The sequence below is a fragment of the Phodopus roborovskii genome, unplaced genomic scaffold (assembly GCF_943737965.1).
Source record: "Phodopus roborovskii unplaced genomic scaffold, PHOROB, whole genome shotgun sequence".
Classification (NCBI taxonomy): domain Eukaryota; kingdom Metazoa; phylum Chordata; class Mammalia; order Rodentia; family Cricetidae; genus Phodopus; species Phodopus roborovskii.
Window position 1 is genome coordinate 10,388,996 of NW_026126651.1, and position 22,902 is coordinate 10,411,897.

Consider the following 22,902-nt stretch of genomic DNA (forward strand, 5'->3'; position numbering starts at 1 on the left):
ATGTAACCATTATCTGAACCACTGTCCCCTCTCTGCACTGCTGTGGCACACACACACACACACACACATACACACACACACAGAGCCTGTCTCCCTTGCTTCTATTCTGGTCCTTGATTGACACAAAACAGGGAAAATTTGAAAACCTGAGTCCAATTACATGATTCCTCAACACCTGCCCAAGGATTCCCTTTGTATTCAATATAAAAGTCAAAATTCTCACTAGGCTTTGTTTGTCTATGTAATCTCATGTTTCTGCTCCCCCCACTTAGCTCCAAACACACAGGTTTCCCTGTTGAAGCCAGACCCCTGTGAGCACCCAACCTTGATGCCTGGCTTGGCTCGTAGTCTCTGGCCTATCCGTATTCAGGGCTGTCAGAAAGCCTCCTGACTTCCATCCACAGAGGGAGTAGCTCCACACTCACCTGTCTTGGGTTCTGTGCCCCAGCATGTCTTTGCAGGGATTAGGACAACTGGGATATGTCATGTTCCTGGAGTATTCTGACCCCAGAAGAAGCTGGGGATCGGGGAAGGACAGTGGAAGTCATTCTGAATGAATGACAGGCAGAGCCCTACCTGTTTAGACCTTAATTCCCGAGCTGTGCTGCTTTGGGGCCTTTGTGCAGAACAACCTCCTTTGCCTGGCTCTTCGTTTGCTTGCCTCATCCAGGTTAATCCTGTTGACTCCCTCTCTCACCTCTACTGTACCCAACACCAATGATTCTTGGGAGGGTCCCAGGATTTCTTGTGGGTAGCCTTTTCTTCAGTGCCTCAAGGATGTTGGTTGACCTTGACAGTTTTTCTTTTCATCCCTGCTGCCTACAACAATGCCAGGGGTGCAAAGGGCTTGCTGAACAAGATGGGTCCAGTGATCTGCCCAGGACCCAGCAGCCTGGTGTCATGAGAGGTACAGCCATACGGGTGGCAAGCACAGAGCTGGCCGGGCTACATCACAGCCTTGTCCATGTCTAAGCAGGCTAGAGTCTAAGAATTAGTCTAGTGGGCAACATTTAAACTCAAAAGTTCTACAAAACCTAGGAGTGTGTGTGTGTGTGTGTGTGTGTTTAACTTCCGAGAGATGAGATGAGCTAAGCCCAACTGGAATTACTGAACCAGGATTGGTGAGGACCATATGAGAGAAGATTCCAGACTGGTGGGGCAGTGTGACTCATAGAATCTTGGAACGTTAGCATGGAATGTAGACAGGAGGGACACGGTCTGTTCTGAGAAGGGTAAGGAGTCCTCTTACCCTGGGGTGGGCAGGGGCTAGAAGTGACAGAGTTAAACCAGTTGGTACCAGTTCCCCTAGGGCCTCAAGGAGTTAGCATTTGACTTTTAAAGCAACGGGGGATTCCTAGGAGCTCCAGGGTAAGGCCATGAGATGAAATGCTTAAGTAACTGCTTTGACAGTGTGAACTGGGTGAAGCAAAGGATATTGGGAGGATATAAACCAACCTGAAGGCTTGGGGGATAGGCCTGGAATACCTGTAAAGGCAAGCGACAGCCAAGGAATGGAAGGATCTGGCTGGCTGTGGAACTTCACTGGGCTGGATGACAGAGTTGAAAGCAAAGCCTTAGGTGTTAAGGACTGGAAACCAGTCTGCTCACTTATTTCCTGTTAATCCTTAGTTTAGGATGCTATTGGTCTACTATAAGAGTTCTTTTTGGGAAATGCAGACACTTTAGCTCAATGTTATTCTGATTTTTTTTTCACACTCCTAAGTTGAACCTCGTATTGGGGGTGAGGGTGGGGGTATTTGATAGGTGCCAGGACTTTTGGTACCTGTTGCTTTATTTTCCTTATGCTGGATTCTAGTGTGGGTTATGGCAAGACTGAGACCCTCCTACAGTTGGGGAGGGTGTAAACCAGGGAGCACAAAGTGGGGATCATCCAAAGACAGGGATAGGAGAAGACAAATGCTTTGGGTAAAGCCAGGCAGGGGATGGTCAGCACACACTCAGACGACATATGCAGGGCCAGCAGATGCTTCTGAGGTAGATGATACAATGAGCCAATACAGGGAGAGAAATGAGGGGCTGATGTGTCACTGGAAGAGGTTAACACAGGTTGCCCCCAAATTACTTCTTACTTAGTCCCTCAGCCATGGCTCCCAAGTCTACGAATATATCCCTATTTCTCATCTCTGTATTTGCAAAGAGAGTCAAAGACTAGAAGCTTTGGCCCCTCACTTCATGGACAGGGGCCCTTCCAAAATCAACTCCAACCCCCCAGCACTCAACTTTACTAACTCCTGTCTCCTATCAATAGTAAGGGAGCCCTTTGCTCAAGTTCTGTCAGCTGCCTGTCAGCCTCCTCACTGCCTGGTCTCTTTCTCGATCTCATAGCTGCTCTAGGGGATCTCAGTCTGTGTCCAACAGGCAGGGAAATGACTCAAATGCCTCTCTTTGGGTGTACGCTATAATAGTCCCTTCAACGAAGAAATAAGAAAACGATCCTTATTTGGGAAGTAAAGCAAACCGATGATATTTCTAGAATAAGAAAACGTATGGTTCACCAAAAAAATTATATTTGAAAGTAGGTGAGGGTTTGACAGTAGGTAGGGATTTTTGTAAAAGGGCAGGAAATAGTGACTTCATGGCGAGTTCTTAGGTACCGGGGCCAATGCTTTCTTCAAAATAGAATTTGAAAACTGGAAAATTGGTATGCCTGGGACTCTGGAGTTAAACTCCAAGTCTCAGACTCGAGGAGGTGCCTAATCCAGTTCTCCAGACACCATTTCCTGGTCCGGAATCAAGTCCGCCCGCTTCAGACAGAGCGCGCGAACTAGGAAGGGATGGGGCTTCAAGCCTCTCTGTTCCGAAGTTTTCCTCTCTCCTCAGCAGCAGAGTGTGTTTGCAAAACCTCTGGGACTGAACAGATGCTTCAGGGAAACGAAAGTAAAGCTCTCTAAAGTTTCCAGCGCGGGCTCTTTTTGTTTCCCGCTATCCGCCCAATCTGAATCTGGGCGCTGAGCGAGGGCGGGGCGGGGCGCAGGAGCCACCTCGGCGGAAACCGCCCCAGGCCGCCTGGGTGGCGGGAGGGGGACTGCGAGGGGCAGAGTGCCTGGCCCGCCCGGCGGGGACTGCAGACCTCGAAGGTTGGACGGGCCCCGCGGGCTGGGCGGGGCGCCGCACGTTGACCGCGGTCTCTGTGCGTCCCGCAGGAGGAGAGCCCGCGTCGCCGCGCCCGGGCGGCGGGCGATGATCACCTAGGAGGCTGGCGCGAGCGGCAGACGAGCCGGGCGCGGCGACACGCGGCCATGGAGCAGGAGCCCGCGGCGGCAGAGGAGCACGCACCCCGAGGACGACGGCGGCGGCGTCCTCGACGAAGGCGCTGGGAGGGCAGGACGCGCACGGTGCGCTCCAACCTGCTGCTGCCACTGGGCACCGAGGACCCAGCGGCCGGAGCCCCCAAGGGGGAGCGGCTACTGATACGAGGCTGCACCCAGCACCTGGCCGACAACCGCCTCAAGACCACCAAGTACACGCTGCTGTCCTTCTTGCCCAAGAACCTCTTCGAGCAGTTCCACCGTCTGGCCAACGTGTACTTCGTCTTCATCGCTCTGCTCAACTTTGTGCCAGCGGTGAACGCCTTCCAGCCCGGCCTGGCACTGGCCCCTGTCCTCTTCATCTTGGCGGTCACAGCCATCAAGGACCTGTGGGAGGACTATAGTCGCCACCGCTCGGACCACGAAATCAACCACCTGGGCTGCCTTGTCTTCAGCAGGTGAGCCTCACTGGGCCTCTTGGGGAACAGCAACCCTGGGAAGTTGATGCTGGGTGTGAAGTGCCTGGGGCCAAGGTGGCCCAAGGAGCAGCCTGGACCCTGTGAAGTCATTCAACCTCAAAGGTGTCTCAGAGCTCTAGATTCAGGCGACCATAGGGGCCCCCTGCCCCAAACCGGCACTCCAACTTAGTTTCTAAGCCAGAACAAACCTGTGGTTGGCATCTGGTAGCACCTAGGCAGCGTCATCCACAACTGTTCCTACTTTATGCCTAGATGTGATCACCTGAAGTCCTGGCCTCACTTGTTGGCCAGCCACCGTGGCATTTAACACACAAGATTATACATCTTGGTCTTAGATAAGTGCTGTCTTGGGGCAAAAACTTCTGATACACCTGGCACAGATCAGATTGAAGACCAGGGGTACAAACGAGCCATCCACTTCTATGAGCTGTGATCGGGCCACAGGCTGGGTACCACTTATTAATCTTCTGGCTCCTTCTCCCTACCCCTCCCTCCCTCCTTCCCTCCCTCTCTCCTCCTTTCCTTTCTTGTCTATCTCCTCCCCCTTTTTGAGATAAGTCTCTATGTAGCTCAGCCTGTTACTGAGCTGTTGATGATCCCTAACCTCAGTGCTGGCCTTATAGCCATGAGCTACCACACTGGCCAGTTTTCTTTCTCTGTATAGTCCTGGCTGTCCTGGAACTCACTCTGTAGACCAGGCTGGCTTCTAATTCAGAGAGCTGCCCCCCCCCCCCCAGGATCTGGCCAGTTTTCTTTAATAAGAATTGTTTCCAGATGAAAAGAGGCCTCAAGTGACTGAGATGCTTCCAGGTTGGTGACAGACAGGAAGTTACCTTCCAATGGAAGTCTCCTACTCCTGTGCTCTCAGAAAACTAAGGCTGTGATGTAAGCCAGGGTTTCCTGGTGCACCTTCCCTCTTACTCCCCACCTGAACATCTGCATAGAGGTAGTTCATCCTGGAGCTCTCTGCCCAGTGGCTGGGGCACCTCTGAGGAGAGTGATGTGGTAGCCTCAGTCTAAAGCTCAATACACGTTTTTCCCTTAGGTCACCTTGTTGGACTAAGTCTCCTAGTTGGTTGACATTCTTCTTGCTCAGCATCCCCTGGGCCTGAAGGCACCCTAAGAAGCTCCTGCCTTTCAGTTGCAAATTGTGCCCCTCACATATGGGTGGTATTGAACTGGTCTCTTGGGACAGTTTAGAAAGCAGGGAATCTCTCTCTCTCTCTCTCTCTCTCTCTCTCTCTCTCTCTCTCTCTCTGTGTGTGTGTGTGTGTGTGTGTGTGTGTGTGTGTGTGTGTGTAACCGAGCTTTGATTTTTGTCTTTGGTAAGGTTCTTCGCTGTGTTGCCTAGGTGGATTTGAGCCATTTGGCTGCCGGGGAAGCGGTTGAGGTTCAGACAAGTTCAGTAACTTGCAGCTACTGCAGAGTGGCACTGGGGCTTGGCCAGGTTTCTCATATTCCTGTGAGAACCACTGCAGAGTGCGTTAAAGTATTGGATCTCAAATGTGTTAGACCAGCAGGTTTGGTTGGAATGAGGACCCAGGGATGAGCACAAAATAGAAAAAAAGGTGATTCTGGTGTGATGGCCCACATTTGAGTAACAAACACCCTCTTGCTTGCCTGGGAGAGGTGCTCATTGGCTAGTCACCAGACACGGTGGGTGACGGGGATGGTAAGGGCTGTGGAATTTCCTGAGTCCTGTTCATCAGAAGCCTTAGCAAGGGAGGGGGGGATCATTTATACAAAAGCACTCAGTGTCTCTCTAACCTCAGGCAGCCGAGTGCCTGTCTTCTGCACACGTGAGTTGGGGCTCTAACAGGTCTGTGTACATGGACTTCCCACTTCCACCCAGCCTATCGCTCCAGTAGCTTCCTTTTCAGAAGTATTTACACTTTGGGAAATAGTTTGTTTTCAGTTGACAAAGTACTACCTATTTTTCCTTTGGTCATTGATAGTGGCCCTGACTGGTGGATGAAAAAAACAAAAACGAACAAACAAACAAACAGAAAAAAAAAAAAACCGAGGCGGGGATCTGACACTGTGAAATTGCATCCACCTAAGCTTAGGTTCCCAGTTTGTTCCTGAGCATCCGGTGCAGCTTCTAGAGAGGTCTGCAATGTTCCCAGTACTCCCTGCCTCTAGGTTAAGTTCCAGAGTAGTTTCCCTTGGAGGGAAGGCCTCTGGGTCGTTAGTGGGTATGGGAGACATGATGGCTCTATGTGGAGTCTCACCTCAGTTATCTTAAGATCCCCTTTGACATTGTCCTCATCCCAGTGCAGACGTTGACAACATGCCAACATTTCTCTCTCTTTTTTTTCTTTCTTTCTCTCCCTCCCTCCCTTCCTCCCTTCCTCCCTCTCCCTCTCTTTCTTTATCAATTTCCTACTGTAAGAAGGGCAGTTAACCTTATGCCTTCCTAGTTATGGGAAGACAGGTCAAATTCTTCCGTTCCCAGGAACCTGTTGATTGATGTTATCAGGCGCTTGGGGATGAAAGGAAGCAGAAGCTGGGTTCCATCCAGGGCTGCTCTTAAGCCTCAGAGAGAGAGAGAGAGAGAGAGAGAGAGAGAGAGAGAGAGAGAGAGAGAGCTCCTGGCCCTGGTTTGTAGGCTGATTACCATGAGATACCTCTTAGGGAAAGCAGGGAAGAGTCTGGGGTTGCCATGTAAGAACAAGAGGGTGTGACCCGAGAGGTGCAGGGAGGGTAGGTGATGTAGGTACCTACCCTGATGGTGGAGGTGGGATGATATATACTGACCAGCGCATAGAGATCAGGACTGAATTATAAGGCATATGGGACCCAGAGGGACATGGGTTTTGGCTCATGGGTCACTCACTGCACTGGGAGAGCCCCAGAAGAGACCTGTCAGTCTGGCTAGGGCCTTTGTGAGCAGAACAAATCACAGGCCAGTGTGAAATGTGGAGGTCTGGCCTGTCTTGTGCCTGTACCAGGTGCTCTTGCTTCAGTTAGAGTGCAGAGGAGGTATTTATCCAATCAGACTAGCTTCGTTTGTTTGTTTGAGATGGGTGGTCTCAGTCCGGTGCCTTGGTTGGCCATGACTTTCAGGGCTCAAGTAAAGCCGCCCTCCCCCACCTCAATCACCAAGTAGCTGGGACTATAGGTGGGTGCCAGTATGTTGAGTTCAAAGCCTGAGAGCCCTTACCAGGGACCCTATCCTCCAAGGCGAATTGATGACATGGCCTTTTGTGTGTCAGCTTCTCAATCACAGGCTCTTGCTGTGAGGACCTCTGTAGCACTCTCCATGACGCCAGCTTCCTAGGCAAAGCATTTTAAGCAGCTATTATCTGCCTGTGTTCTGAATATAGTTTATCCTCCTGTGGATTGCAGACTCTATTTAGCAAGATCCCCTGAGCCACACTCTGCAGGCTAGAGAAATATCTGTCTCTAGGCCAGGGGTTAGGAGTCCTGAGCTGGAAACACTATTGTTAAGAGTATGTCCTGGTAGGAGTTCAGGGGCAATGGTGCCTGCCAGTACTGTATAGCTGGTGACAATCTACAGTAGGAAGTGTACAGCGGGGATTATGTGGGCGCCAATAACCCGTGCATGAGGCAGTCCCTTCTGTGAAGATGACGTCACTTGCTTCAACTTCGCACATTCTCCTGGGTATTTTAAATCAACTCTAGATGAGTTTGTACGTAATGCATTGGGAATATTATGTAAAGAGTTGTTCTTTTGTCTTGCTTAGGCAGCGAGGACAAAAAAAGGATACACAGACCTATTTCACTTTTAGTTCAATGTTTGGTTGAGGTCTTGGATGTGGACACTGCAGGTATGGAGGTAGTGAGATGTGGCGAAGCAGCAGAAGGACACACCCTTTTGTTATTTTTTTCTTTTTTATATACATTTATTATTTTTTCTTATTTTACATATCAATCCCAGTTCCGTCTCCCTCCCTCTCATGATCCCCGACCCAAATTCCCATCCCATCCCCCCCACTCCACAGGGAGGGTGATGCCTTCCAGGAGGGATCATCAAAATCTGTCAAGTCATTTGGAATAGGGACTAGGCCCTACCTCCTGCCTTTAGGGTAGAACACCTCCCGGGTTTATTAAAAAGAGGCAGCTGGCTGGGTGGTAGTGTCACACGCCTTTAATCCCAGCACTTGGGAGGCAGAGGCATGTGAATGTCTGATTTCAAGGCCAGCCTGGTCTACAGAGCTAGTTCCAGGACAGTTAGGGCTGTTACACAGAGAAACCTTGTCTCAGACAATACCAACCAACCAACCAAACAAGCAAGCAAAAAAGAGGCAGCTGAAGAGAGACCAAAGTCAGAAAGAGAGGCTATGTCTGACCTTAGGTAGGACCATGTTTATTCAAAGAGAAGGGTCAGAACAGGCATCTTGACACCCATGTATGCAGATGGCCAAAATACCTACAGGGGAAGATGGGATGTGACCCCTTAAGGGGCAGAAATTACTTCTGCAGTCTGCAAGGGAAGCTGGGAAGTGTAGTCCTTCAGCAGGAGACTATTATTGCTAACTATGAGAGGCTATCGAAAACTGCAGGACAGTTGTTCTAGCTTTTTTCTGACAAGGAGGGTCTTTGTTGTGTTGGGTTGTTCTGGGTCCATTGAAGAGGTTGTTCTCTGGTCACGTAGTTGTGGGAGAGTCTAAACATGATCCGATGTGACGGATCAGGTGATCGCAGTCCTAATATTCCTGAGAGGACTTGGGAAATAATTATTAGAGAACTAAAAGCAGATGATTTGTTTACAGAGTAAAACAGATTTCTCAAGCAGGTTGAGGGGCAGGGAGGAACAGAGGTTGGAGAAAGTGGGTGTAGAGTTGATTCAGGGTGACAGTGACCTGGTCCCATTGCCAGGATTGTTGCTGCAAAATGAGCTAGCAGAAGTAGGGAGCTACAGAGCAGCAAAGGAAGGGACCGGGACTAGAAGACTGATGTACAGAATTCTTTATGGCTCAGGGTATTAGGGATAAAGGTCCTTTTTAGGCAGATTTTCTCCACAGCACCCAAAAGGTCTTTCCCCAGAAGTATCAGGAATAAAATGGAACTGTTGTAGGGCGAGAGCTATTGGGAGAGGTGACTTGGAACATTTTGTTTGGGTATGGGGTGAAGTTCAGTAAGTAAAATATTTAAAAGGCAGGGTGAAAGTAAGTATGAGGATAGTAAGGAGGCAAACATGATCAAGGGGAGGAGTGAGAGTGGGAGGGAACCAGAGGAGTTTGTTCTGGTCCCTGTGTCTCTAGGCCTTGTTTCAAACCAGTTAGGATGTGTTGGCCTGCAAGCAGCATTGCTCGAGAAGGGCACAGATCCCATCCTTGGCAGCAGTCAGATCTGGTTCTTTTTAATTTTGGAGTGTTGAAGGCAGCAGTCCAGGAGTTGAGCTGTGTTCCTGAAGGATTTTAAGCTGATCTGAGCTGGTAAGACAGGCTCATGATTCAAAGGAGGCTTCTGTCCAGCCGCTCTAGTGGCAAGAAGAGGGATGAGCTGGACGGACCATGCCTCATTAGGCCCCTTTTGGAGGTCATGCAAACTGATTTTAGGAGTTTGAGGGCATCACACTTTTGGGAGCTGCTTCAGGGCTGACAGAAGGGCATTGAGGGGACCAGTAGTAACGAGGGGAGCAGCAGTTAGAGTGACTCAGAATCACTCAAGGGGTTATGACAAAACTTAACAGTTGTCACAGCATAAGACAGGAGGTAGTAACTACATCTTTGTGGGAATATTCAGATGCAAAGTTATATGATGTAGTTAGCCGTTTCTTTACAGCAGACTCCTAGGAGCTTTGCAAAAGTCAGCTAAAGTCAACATCCGAGAATGAATCTGAGCAGAAAGTGCTACATGGTATTCCTTGCATTCACATATGATGAACATTGTATATTCTTTTTAAATATTATTAAATGTCAACAATACCAGCTATTATTTTATGAGCAGAACCAGAAACAATTTGATAAACTACCTTTTCAAACTTGGCAATGTTTCCTTAAATGATGTATCTAGTATTTTGAAAACACAACAATACATATGTTATTATATATCCCAAGGTTTTAAAGTAATTTTTTTCCATGTCAGGGCTATGTAAAGAAACAGTTTAATTCTAAGTTGTATTCCCCCAAAAGAAATAATTTTCAATTTCCAGTTTAAAAGTATACTTTCAGAGATAGTGATCACTTTTCTTTCTCCTCAAGTCTCTTCTCTAGAACACTCTAGAACATCTTAAGTTACTACCCAAGCCAGTACCTGCCATGTCAAGAGTGAATAATACATTTTATGTTTTCTAAAATTGACCCTAACAGGACCTTTTAAAAATCTCTGCATTTCCATTCCCTACATTCAGCCAACAGATGAAAGATGATAGTATTCAGTCATGTCAAGTCAGTAATAAATAATTTACAGCATAGACTGAATTAACAAGGAAGGCTAAAGCCAACTCTTTTGCTCCTTTTGTTCATGTGCAGATTCCTGGGTTATCACATATTGACAGCAGTAAGCATATTTCTTTTTTACCATCATTCTATTTAAAAATAGAGTTGTTTGGAGACAGTTTGTAAAGCAAGAATAACAAAATTAAGTGAGCTTTTAACAAGTATTGGCTTTTGGAATTTTTTTAGCAAACATCTACAAACATCACTGCTAAAGCCTATGCAGTCTACAGATAAAAAACCAACTCTCAAAGACATCCCAAGCCTATACATACCCTACCTAATTTATCACATTACCATACCCAAGTAACAATTTTTCCCCCCTGCTACAGGGGATTATACCAAGTCTCACACATCCTAAGGGTTTATTTGTTCTACAACCAGGATGACTTTGTCATCAGTCTGTTGCATGACATACTGACATATACTTTTCCCTGACTCTTCTGGGCTCCCTATGTGGATCTGAGTATGTATGAGTGACTATAAACTCAGAACCCATATCTTGTGACATACTTCCCCTCCCAGCAAGGCCATATCTCCCTAATAAGCAAGATAAGCCACTTTTTACATTGTGTTTTGGTTTTATTTTATTGGATGAGAATTCCATGCAAGCACATGTTAAGAGTAGTTTTTTCCCTGCCAGTCTGTTCCCACAGCTGCACCAGCCTCAAATAACACACAGAGACGACACTATATTAGATATAAAGCTGTTGGCCTGTTCCTAATGTTTCTTATCGGCTAGCTCTGTCTTAAATATTAACCCATTTCTATTAATCTAAGTATGTCCATGTGGCCTTATCTTACCAGAGAGGGGGCCCGGACATCTGTTCTCTCTAGTTTCTACATGCTGACTCCTCCATACTCCTTCCGGAATCCTCCTTGTCTCCTAGTCCAGCCTATCTTCCTTTCCTATTGGCCAACAGTGCTTTATTCATTAACCAATAAGAGAAACATTTACAGAATGACATCTCCCATCAAGCACATAATGTGTTTACATCAAATTCATCTCCCATTTTCTCTCCTCCAACTCCTTTCCTATTCCCTACTATTATTCACACAAAATACGCTCACTGCTACAGTGTGGTGCCATTTGCTGGAATATGGGCAGCCTCTCAGGGGACATATCCCTGAAGAAAACTGACTCTGCCTTTCCCAGCAGCCACCACTTGCCAGCAGCACCTCATCTAAGGGAGTGACTCCTTGCCTCTTTCCATGCCGGGAGTTTGTCTGGCTTCCTCTTGTGTGTACTGTCACAAACGTTGTCAACTAGTATGTGACTGGAGAAGAGTTTTTCCTAGTTGTCATCATCCACTGCTTTTGGCAGCTACAATCATTCTAGTCCCTCTGTGAGACGATCACTGGGCCTTGAGGGGAGGATGTATGATACGCACGCCTCATTTACTTGATGAACACTACAATCTCCTTTTCTCTTTATTTTGAGCATTTTGGGCTTCTATGTCAATCACCATCCACTGTAAAAAGAAGCTTCTCTGATGATTGCTGGGAGATAACAAGTCATCAGCAGTCTGTTTAACAGTTTAGCAGAGCAATAGCAGTAGGTTCTCTCTTAAGGTCTATGGTATGCCTGGCCTCAGATTCTTGGCAAAAGTTCCACCTTGTGGAATGGATCTTAAATCCAATCATAAAGTTGTTGGTCAGTCTCATAATATCCATGCCACTATCGCACCAGAGAGCATGTCTTGCCAGGTTGGTCATTATTACAGTTGCAGGTAGATAAGCGAGTAACACCTTCTAGCATGATGAAAACTAGCCAGTAGGCATGAAGCTTTCAGTTTAGTACCACCCCAATTTCTCCACATTTTATGTCTTGAATGTGTGGTATTTTCACAGTAGGGTCTTACCGCCAAGTTATGCAGGGTAATCAAGATTAATAACAATAGACTGTAGTTTTATGTTTTTTTGGGGGGTGCTCTATTGGATCCCACTGACCAACAACTCCAAAAGAAGTAACCTATTCCTGGCATTTTGCTTTTTCATTTGCTAGCCCATGGTGTCTTGGAGAGTCTTCCCCACCCCTCCACAACCAAATTATTGGATAACTTCACTTAAACCCTTTTAAGTGTGTGTGTGTGTGTGTGTGTGTGTGTGTGTGTGTGTGTGTGTGTGTACATCAGGAAGCTTCTTATAGTAATAGGTTTCCATTTGGGTTTTTCAGAAGTCTTCAGTGTTAGTACTGTAAGTAGTGTTAGTTGTCTGGCTCCATCTTTCCTCTACCCTGCCCTCTCACCCTGCATCGTACTTAACCATTCCTCCTTTATTCCCCATTGCCATGCTAACTGCCTTCTATCAACCCTCTCTTCAAAGCTGCTTATCTACCATCTCTTACTGCTTTCCTGACTTCTCTGTGTGGTTCTAATTTAAACACACATATTCAAAGGTTCAAACATAAGAGAATGTACAAGGTTGGTCTTTCTGGGTCAGGTTACCTCATTCAGCATTGATATTTCCAGCTCCGTCCATCTATCTCAGAATTCCATAACATGATTTTTCTTAACAACTAAATAGTATTAATTTGTATATATGTGCTATACTTTGATTATCATTCATCAGTTGAAGAGCAACAATGCTGGCTATTGTGACTAGAGGAGCCATGAACATGGACGAGGAGAACAGTAAGACAGAGAGTCTTCGTAGTATAAAGCTTATTAATAATTGCTGAAGCAGTTTTCACTCTCATCTACAACGCCTCCTCCAGTATGTAGTCTGGGGACTACTCCGTTTAAAGAGAATTCATAGGTGAAATTTATTTATTCATCTAGTCATTTGTTTATTATTTATTTTCTTACGCTCCAAGTTAAACATAGGGCTTTGCACATGGTAGGCAAGCGCCCTGCTACCTAGCAATACACCTAGTTTTGTAACTGATATTGAGTCAACAGAAAACATTTGCCTTGACTTCAGAGTTCTTTTGGTATAACCTCCAATCATTTCCTTTGGTCCTTATTTTAGGCTCACCTTACATATTTCCTACTTCATGATTGGATTAATAGATGACCCTGTTTTTTCTGTGCTATCCCTTTGTAGTGAAGCTCCCATGGCTTAGCTTGATCCTGTCATTCATTACGGTGACTGCCAACCACCTCGGCAGATGCTGTCTTTCCTGCTGAAAGTGGTCAGGTGTCCTAGAGGGGCAACGCCATCAGGTGTGTGGCTATCACAGTGACTTCCATAGTTTCTGGGCCTTGGTGCTCATGAGCCACCACTGCTGAATCTGATATTCTTGTTCTTGTGATAGTCCCACCCTCAAAGACCATTCCAGCAGATGCTGAAAAACATTTTTAGATGAACATTCTGGAGGTGTGCTTACCCACATGTCTGGATTCCTTAGCTAGGGGAGGTTGAGATGGTGAGGCCTGCAGGCTCTTGCCCTTCACAGTTTGGTGGCCAGCTTCTTCCTGTTCAGTTCTGGGAACAGGAGAGTCCAGAAGGCCTATTTGTCTATTTATCCAAGACCTCCTTGCTATATATAGCAGAGTGCAATAACTTACAGGAAAAAATGCAGATGCTATTTTTATTTCTACATTTTTAGAACACCCTTAGCCTTCTATGCTTACTTGTTTTACATTTTGCTGAAGTACAGTTTGTATACATTGCCTCACACAGATCCTCTGGCCATTGTTCCACTGGAGATAGTATATATAAATTGGAATACTTTGCAGGCCAAATTGGGTTTGCATGGTAATGAGGAGTTATTTTACTTACTTTACGATTTTAATAATTAAAATCTCTGTGAAGCAGAACCCTTGCCAGCATGTAGGTGCTTGGCAACATCTGCTTAATACAACTACTCTCCTCGTTTAAAGCCCGAGGAGTGCAGATAGAAGCCCCTGCATGTACTATGAGGAATAAGGACTTGAACACAGAAAGGGAAGAGCAGGTCACCTGACAGGCAGGTGGGTGTTGAAGAGGTCAGCTTCCTCTCATTAGCTGTATCTCTTTATTAGCTGCACTATAATTTCCTTATTACCAAGACCTTTACATCGCAGTGTGACTGGTCTTCAGCTCTTCAATATGATCTGGATGTTCTTCCAGCCGAGGCAAAACTATCGTTAGCTTACGGAGCTTTATCATGGGTACAGGCCAGAGTGTGGAGAGTACACCATGCCCGGTTTACTGTGGCGACTGACTGCATGCAAAGTCTTTTCAAAGAAGTAAAACTGAGGCATTATTTGGATTAACAAGTTAGCAATGTTATATATATAGAATTTCTTAGTAAATACATTTTTTCTTTTGAGACAATCTCACTTTTGTTGCCCTGGAGGACCTGGAACTCACTATGTATTCCAGGCTGGTCTGAAACTCACAGTAATCTGTGTGCCTCAGCCTAATTGCTTTTGTTTTAAAAACATAGTGATTTTAACTCACTGACACACTTAATGGTGCCTTTGAGATGGTCCTTTTAAATATTTGTTTATTTACGTGTATGTGAGAGAGGAAGAGGTGGGGGGAGAGGGAAAGGATAGCTTGCCTGTTGGTTTTCTCCTATCTCTTTCTACCAGGTGGAATCTGGCACTGAATTCAGGTAGTCAGGCTCAGTGGCTGCTACTGGTATCAGCTGAGCCATCTTCTGGCTCTGAAAAAATAACCTTTTTATTTGCCTATGTACAATTCTAAAAATCAAAACCCTAAGTAAGCTCTTGGCTTGCTAAAGAAATATAAATCAGGACCAGCCTTGCAGGGAGGGAGCTTCCTTGAAAAGATGGTATGGGAAGCCTCATGGCAGACATGCCTACTCTGGGGACCTGCAGCCTTTTCCTTAGTAAAGAGATGCCAGCAGCTCAGGGACTGGCCTTATTTGCATTTCAGCATCAGGCTTGATGTGTATTGTAGGGCTTCCCTAGAAAGTCCTTGCAGTTGAGAACAGTTTTGGTATGGGGAGCCGAGTGCCCAACGCCATAGGGAAACTCCCCAGCCTGCTTTCCTTCCTTAAATAGGGTTCCTGGGGAAGAAATCACAGACTGTACAGGAATTCAGCACCAGAGGAGTTAATGATATGGCAGGAATCTCAAAGTGTCACATTAAAATGGAGTCATTTGTGAGATTTTGAACATAACACTTTTTTGTTTTGTTTTGAGAAAAGGTCTCACTATGTAGATTTGGCTACTCTGGAACTCCTCATGCTTTTTTACTGTTTGCTCCTTTGGAACAGCATCACACTATGTTGAGCCAGTTGGCCTCTTGATTCCTTCTGTACACTTCCTGAGAGCTGGGTTTACAGATGTGTGTGACTAGGTCCAGCTGTTACTATCTGTCTGTTTGTTTTTCTCCCTGCTGTATAGAGGACTAACTAACCCCAGGACCGGGTACATACCATTCAAGTGCTCTAGCAGCTGAGCTCCGTGCCCACCCTGATTTCATTGCTTTTAGGCATTTTGTGTTTATGCTTCTAATGATTATCAGGGACAGCCACATTGTGGAGTTACACTTCGGTTCCTGGTAAGTCTTTGTCACTTTATGACCTGGGGGACCTTGGTGGCAAGCAGTGCGCATCGCTGAAGCTGAGAGGTGAGCTTGGCCGCTGTGTCCTGACTCTACCCCCACTTGCCTCTCCCATGCGTGTGACTCAGGAGGGAGGAGGACGCAAGCCTTCTTGTCTGCTTCAGCCCAGAGACCAGCACTTGTTCCATAGTCCAGTTCTCCAAACTCCTAAGTACATGGAAGAGCAGTGTGGAGACTTCTGACAACTGCCAAGTGAGAAGGTGTGGCCACATCCTTCTCTAGACTTTTCTCTCCAAGGCTCAGTCAGAGATTGCACCAGACACTATGAGTGTCTTTTCCTGTTTGAGGGGGAAAAAAAAAATCAATGTCGCTTCAGTGGCAAAATCCTATACTATACCTTAGTCATCTACAGCACAGAGTAGTTAAAAAAAAATAATAATCTACTGATTCAGGGAACTAAAAACCATCTGAGGGAGACAGTACAGGAAGAGAGCGAGCTCTGTAGAGGAGGCGGCTGCTCCCAGGGGCTGCCCTGGCATGTACCCTGAACAAACTTAGTGTTTTTCACAGAGGGGAACTTTTCTTTGACTGTCTTCTGTAGATAATACACAGAGGAAACACTTCAGGATATGGGTCTGGGCAAGAATCTTTTGGTAATGGCTCCCAAAGTGAGGCAACAAAAGTTAAAATGGACAAATAGGGTTATATTAACTTCAAAAACTTCCACACAGCAAAATAAACAGTGAACAGAGCCAAAAGGCCATACATGGAATGGGAGAAAACCCCGGCATAATTGTTCTCCACTGAACAGTCTTTAAAATTGTGGATGTGGTGTTTATTTGGTAAACAATAGTGCTTTTATTAACTGTGTGATTTTACCGCATATATCTTTCAGATCTGTTTTGTAGAAAGACAAGTAGTACATTCCATATTATAATGACTAATGCTCTCATTATTTTTTATGACAGATATGTGTGAGGTTATTCTTGGCTTATATTACTCTCACTGAATGATTTTTACTTATAATTTGTTTTATGGGGGAGTATACTGGGGATTGAACTCAGGGTCTCAAATGTATATTAGGCAAACACTCTGCCTAGCCTTATAGTCTCTCCCTTCCTTCGTTCCTTCCTCCCTTCCTTCTTTCCTTCCTTCCCTCCCTCCTTCCTTCCTTTCCTCAATCCATTGACTCCCACCCCTCCCTTTTTTCTCCCTTCCTTGCCTTTTCCTCTCTTTTCCCAATCATGGCTTTTTGCACAGAAATTCTGACTCATGGTTGGGATCTAATGACTTCAGTTTGTAATTGTGGTGTGTATGTGTGTGTGTGTGCCTGTGTGTGCGCGTGTGTGCACTCAAGCACGCTCAGGGCCAGCATATACCCCCTCTACAGTGTGCAATTGAAGTTATACTCTCAGGTCAGCAACTTGCTCTTGAGGAGGCTATAGTTGTTGGTATGTGCTGGGCCCTGTAGAGATGGGTGTTTTCTTACACAGGAGGAGAGACCTAGGCTGTGTTTCCACTCACCACTCTCAACCTCCCTGTCTTCCATTTTCTCTGCTCAGTTTCCTTTTCTGATGATTTCTCAGTGAAGTGTCGGGCAGTGCACAGTAGCAAGTGCTCCCTAATGCACCTAGGGACATGAGAAGGGAGCCCAAGGGGAAGCACATGTCTGTAATGAATACCCAGCTCTATTCCCAACCCCCGCCTGCAGTAGCCATATCTTTTCTTTCTGCCACCGATGCTGTGGCATCTGGGACATTGCTGGCCTTGATAGGACTGTCCCTCCCAGGGCTCACTAGTTACTAGAGAGCAGACCACTCCATTGAAAACACGCTTTAAGGGTGCAGACAGAGGATCTGAGTTCATCCCTGGCCACCATCATCAGGCTCTCTTCACTATTCTGGGTCAGGCACTACAAAATTACATATGCCTGGAGCCCGCTGACGTACAGACCAACCCTAAACCCATCTGTGTGTTTCCAGAAGTGAGAGTAGTGCCTCCTCTCTCTGACCACCATGGCGTGGTGTAGTGGGCCTCCTCTTCAGAGTCACTCCGAGTTGAAAACCGTCTAACCACAAGGTTGACTGACTGATTTTGCAGTGCTGGAAATCAAATCCAGAGGCTTTGTTATGCTAGGCAAGTGCTTTACCTCTGGATTCTACTGAGAGCCTCGCCTGTGTTCTCAGTGGCAGTTGCCTCCTTTCTGTGGATTCACCACACTTGAAAAGGAAAAGAATGCATGTGTTCAGAAGGATTCTGGGTGGGAGAAATGGCTGAAGAAATAAAGTGCTTGGCAGGCAAGCATGAGGACCGGAGTTCAAATCCTCAGAACTCATCTGTAGAAGACAGATGCCTGTGGTCTCAGAACGTAGGAGTCAGAGCGTCTCAAAGGCAGCTCAGACTATGAGCCCCGAATTAAGTGAGGAACTCTGCTTCAAAGTATAAGGAAGGGACCAACGGAAATCTCATCTGTGCATCTCTACACACTCAAACATACATGCCTGTACACCACCCAGGCATGCACACACACATACTAAAAACAAAAGATCTTTCTGGAGTTGCTTCTTAGAACATTTTTTTTCTCTGAAAATTTTACCCCCCCCCCGTATGTGTGTGTGTGTGTGTGTGTGTGTGTGTGTGTGCGCGCGCGCGTGCGCGCGCACGCGCACAGTGCTGTATGTGTGGAGGTCAGTGGAGGAAGAGCCTTCCTTAGAGTAGGCAGCTCAGCTACAATGAGGTCTGAAGGGCGAAGTGCTCACTCTGGGGGAGAGTCTTCCTCCTCAATAAATCCTTCCAGTAGATACCGTCTCAGACCTTCCTGCCCAGAGGTCTGTCTAGTAGTTGATTCCAGAGCCAACCAAATTTATAACCAAGACCGAGCATCACACCCTCCCATCCCATAACACATAATGTGCACACACAGGAGCTGTCATTGTCACTGAGAGATTGAGTCCTTTGAGCATGATTTTATTGTGTTTTCTTTAAAAATTAATTTACTACAGAAAATACACAAGTAACACATTTACTGTTTTTGTTATTTTTAGAGGAAGTATATTCACATTGCTGTGTGTCCATTACCACTATCTGTCTCCAGAACATTTGCCCACCGAAATCCTGTACCCATTAAATTCTGGTAGCTCATTCCAACCTGTTCTGGCCCCTGTTAACCACCTTCTACTTTATGTCTTTGTGAATACTGAAATATCTTGTATAGGTGAAATCATACAGTATCTGTGTTTTTGTAATCGGTTTATTTCATTTAGCATGATGTCTATGTTGGACATATGTTAGCATTTGCTTCCTTAAGGTCAAATAGTTCAGCTTTTTGATATACAGCTTTCTTTGTCTACTTAGCTATGATCTGGGAAGAGCTGCTTCCGATTTTTGGCTGTTGTTATGAGAGTTGCTGTGTACATGGATACGCAAACACCCCTCTTGATTATCTGTGCTTCTCATGCATGTAGACATCTCACTTGGTCTTAGTTTCAATGCTGTATCTAGAACAGCCTGAGCAAGGTGCTTGTCCACACCAAGGGGACAGGGACACAGCCTCACACTGCCACCCTTATTGGACTGAAGTGTTTTGTAATCTTTTAGGGACCTTGACTGAGGCCAAACTGGGGCATATGGCTTTCATGCTGAAGAGTTTAAGGATTAACCACTTATGATGAGACAGAACACAAGGATTAAGAGAAAAAGCCACAGTTGGAAGGGAAGTAAGACACTCAAATTTGGGGGTATGTGCGTCCAAAGGGAGAACAGGTGGGAAGAACTAGCCAGGTGTGAGTACAGCCTTCTGCAAGAAGAGTAAGCCATCATTATCTTTCCATTGCTGACTCTCAGGTCACACCTCAAAGGGTTGTTAAGAAACTCTTTTTCCTTCTGTTTTCTGTTTTTGAGAGAAAAACGTTTCTCTCCCTCCCTCCCTCTGCCTCCCTCTCTCTCTCTCTTTCTGTCTCTCACACACACATGATAGAAGATGTCATTCTGTAAATATCCTTCTGTGGTCTTTCATGGAACTGAAGACAGATAGTTACAGTTATAGTTTTCCTTAGTTAGGATTAAAAATAAGGTACATATAGGACTTTAGACTCACAAAGATAGGATAGATGATAAAATGCTTTCTTTAAATCTTGCTAAATGTTAATGGACTAAACATTGCTAACTGAGGTTCTTATTTGATAACTTTTGTTATATATTTTGCTATATTAAGGTTAAAACCCTTTTTATTTTAGACAGAAAAGAGGAGATGATGGGAGATGTCATTCTATAAATATGTTTCTCTTATTAGTTAATGAATAAACCACTGATGGCAAATAGGAAGGCAAGATAGGCAGGACCAGGAGACAAGGAGGATTCTGGGAGAGGTAGTAGGATTCAAGTTATAGAGATTTGAGAGAGGAAGAAGGACCATGGACCACATGGAAATACTTAGATTGACAGAAATATTTAAGACAGAGGTAGCCAATAAGAAACACTATTAACAGGCCAACAGCTTTATATCTAGTACACTGTCTCTGGGTGTTATTTGGGGCTGGCATGAAAACTGCTTGTAACACACACACACACACACACACACACACACACACACCTACCTTAGCTCCAGGGCAAGGTACTCTCTGCCCCAAGATGCCAGTAGGAGGGATGATCACAGAGGAAATAATGTTCAGTGTTACAACCATTATTTTGTATGCGTTCTGACTGTATGGATAAAGGGAGGCGATGGGGATCTGTGGGGTAAAGGCTTTTGGAGCAATGCTGAGAGCAGCTGTATATCTGGGGGTCTGGGAGGATCACAGCCTTTAAGGATGTGCTTTTCCCGGGATTCAAGATGAGCATGGCAGATCAGTGCACAGAGCGGCATACCCACCTGATATCACAAGACCTCCACTTGTCTGTATGGAGCTAATGCTCAGTCGGCCTCTTAATGTATACTGTGCATACTTCATTTTTTTTAAGGATTTATTTTTTCAAAATTATGGATGTGTGTGTGTGTGTGTGTGTGTGTGTGTGTGTGTGTGTGTGTGTGAGTGAGTGTGTGATAGTGCTTGCTTACAGTGGTTAAATGTTTAGGAAATCCTTGCAGTTGGGACTGGAACTGCAGGTGATTGTGAGCCACCCCTAGGCCCAAGGTGGATTCTGTTGTCTTCTTTTGTCACTCTTCACCTTGCCTTTTGAGACAGGGTTGGTCATTGATCTGGAGTTCATTGATCCGCCAGAGTGGCTGGCCAGCAATTCCCAAGGATTCACCAGTGTGGGGGTTTGAAGGAGAATGGTCCCTACAGGGTCAAATGTTTGAACACTTGGCCCTCAGTTGATAAGACCTTCTGGGAATGACTAGAAGCTGTGACCTTCTTAGGGTCACCGGAGGAAGGGTTTGATGTTTCCAAAGCCCATGCCATGCCATTCTTAATTAGCTCTCTGCTTGGTGCTTGCATCGCAAGATGTAATCTCCCAGCTACTGTCTGCTACAGTGCTTTTCAGTGTAATGGTCGTGGACTCTCTCCCTTTTAAACCATAAGCTCTAAATAAACCTTTTCTCCTATAATCTGCCTTGGTCATAGTGGTTGATCACACCGATAAGAAGAGTAACTAAGGCAACCAGGATTCTCCCCTGCCATGCTGAGGTGACAGATACATACCGTCATGGTTACATGGGTGCTGGGGATTTGAAGTCTTGTGCTCTCATAGTGCTGAGCCATTTCTCCAGTCTAGTCCTCCACCCGGCTTAAGTTGCACGTCTTGAACTGAAGAGTTTCCTGTACTCTTGGAATCTTAACATCTGTGGAGCTGCAGTGTTTGGAAGCTTAAGCAACCCCAGTGTGGGCTGGGGTGGTGATACTTGGAATGCAACTGACCCACCCCAGACAGAGGTAGTTGGCTGAGGGCTGGGCCTATTATTGCTGTCAGTTCACAGAAAAAAAAATATGAAAACAGAGACTTCTGGTGCTAGAACAAGATGGTATCAGTTCACTTTAACCTGTCCCTCCCTGTAAATACAACTTGACTTTGGAAGTAATTCAACAGTCTGCAGTAAAAGCCAAGGGATGTCGAGGACACTGTAGGACCTGAGGACAACTGTCTGAGCTCTTTTGTTCTCACTCCAGGTGTATCTGATCTGGGCACAGGAGGTCTGAACCAGAACCAAGTGTCTGTGTAGCAAAAGCCACAGGTTACATAGCACAGGTTACAAAAGGGCCCAGTGCAGGCCTCACAGAGATCCAAGACACTTCATGCCCCATTCCAAGGTTAGGATGACACTCTTGACTTTCCTTGTCCCACCTTTTCTTCAAGGAACTGTCTCATGTCTTGGCTGTTTTCAAAATGTAGTCTTTTTTTTTAATGTTGAATTTTGAACAGTTGTCTCAATCTTCTTGTGTTTTACTGTTTTTAAATGTTTAAACTACATTTTTTTAAGTGTGTGTGGGTGTGTGCATATGTGTGTGTATGCGTGTGTGTGTGTGTGTGTGTGTGTGTGTGTGTGTGTGTGTGTATGCTCCTGCATACTTTACAGAAGGAGACCAAAGGATGATAAAGGATGATTTGTTGGTTCTTGTGGGCTCCAGGGACCAAACTCAGCTTCCAGGCAGCTTCATTACCCTGTGAGCCATCCCATAGGCTCTAGTATGTTACCACTATGAACAAGTGAAACACTACAGTCTTGAGAAATTTGCTAATGCACACACTCAACACTGCTTATTTCCCTGTGTTAATTTAGGAATGCCATAGTCCTTTGCTTTTGATACTGGAGTTGTAACTGTAAATAAGGGAGGGCAATATAAACCACTGCTGGCACAAGGTACTTGTTATGTACTTACTAGGACACACAGAACTCATAGAGAAATACCATCCTGTTATGAAAGCCTGAAATGCAAAGCCATGGTTAGAGACACCTACACTTTGAGATGAATGTGTACTGCGCATAGGGCAGGGTGAGGAAATTCTCAGTGCTGGATGCTTCGGGAATAATGATGGTCACTAATAGTGAGAAAGGCTGCTTTCATTGGTAATTCCTGTCTTTGTGGTGCCTTAAATATGCCTTACGTTGATACTGGTCCTATTCCTTCTGTAATCAGGAGCTTTTGTATTTGCCAGCTCAGACCCATTAAGTACAAATGGTTCAGACAACGTATCAAAAAGAAGTTCAAAAGGGAAGCGGATGGACAAAGAGAAAGGGTCCAGAAAAAGGGCCACAAGGAGACCCATCTGGGAAGAGATAGAACAGGAATAGTACAGGAAATGGAAGGGGTGTTAGATTGGAGTATAGTAGCTTCCTCCTATTTGCAGACA

The 22,902-nt window shown here is 45.7% G+C and overlaps 1 protein-coding gene across 1 annotated transcript in view; it reads left to right on the forward strand.

Annotated features, from left to right (window-relative positions):
- The first annotated feature begins 3,017 nt into the window (after window positions 1-3,017).
- The window catches only part of Atp10a (ATPase phospholipid transporting 10A (putative)), a 146,311-nt gene continuing 126,426 nt past the window's right edge, over window positions 3,018-22,902 (forward strand). The window contains exon 1 of the mRNA XM_051174120.1: window positions 3,018-3,727. Within this exon, the coding sequence (XP_051030077.1) occupies window positions 3,261-3,727 (467 nt within the window). The 5' untranslated portion in view covers window positions 3,018-3,260. The remainder of the gene's footprint in view (window positions 3,728-22,902) is intronic.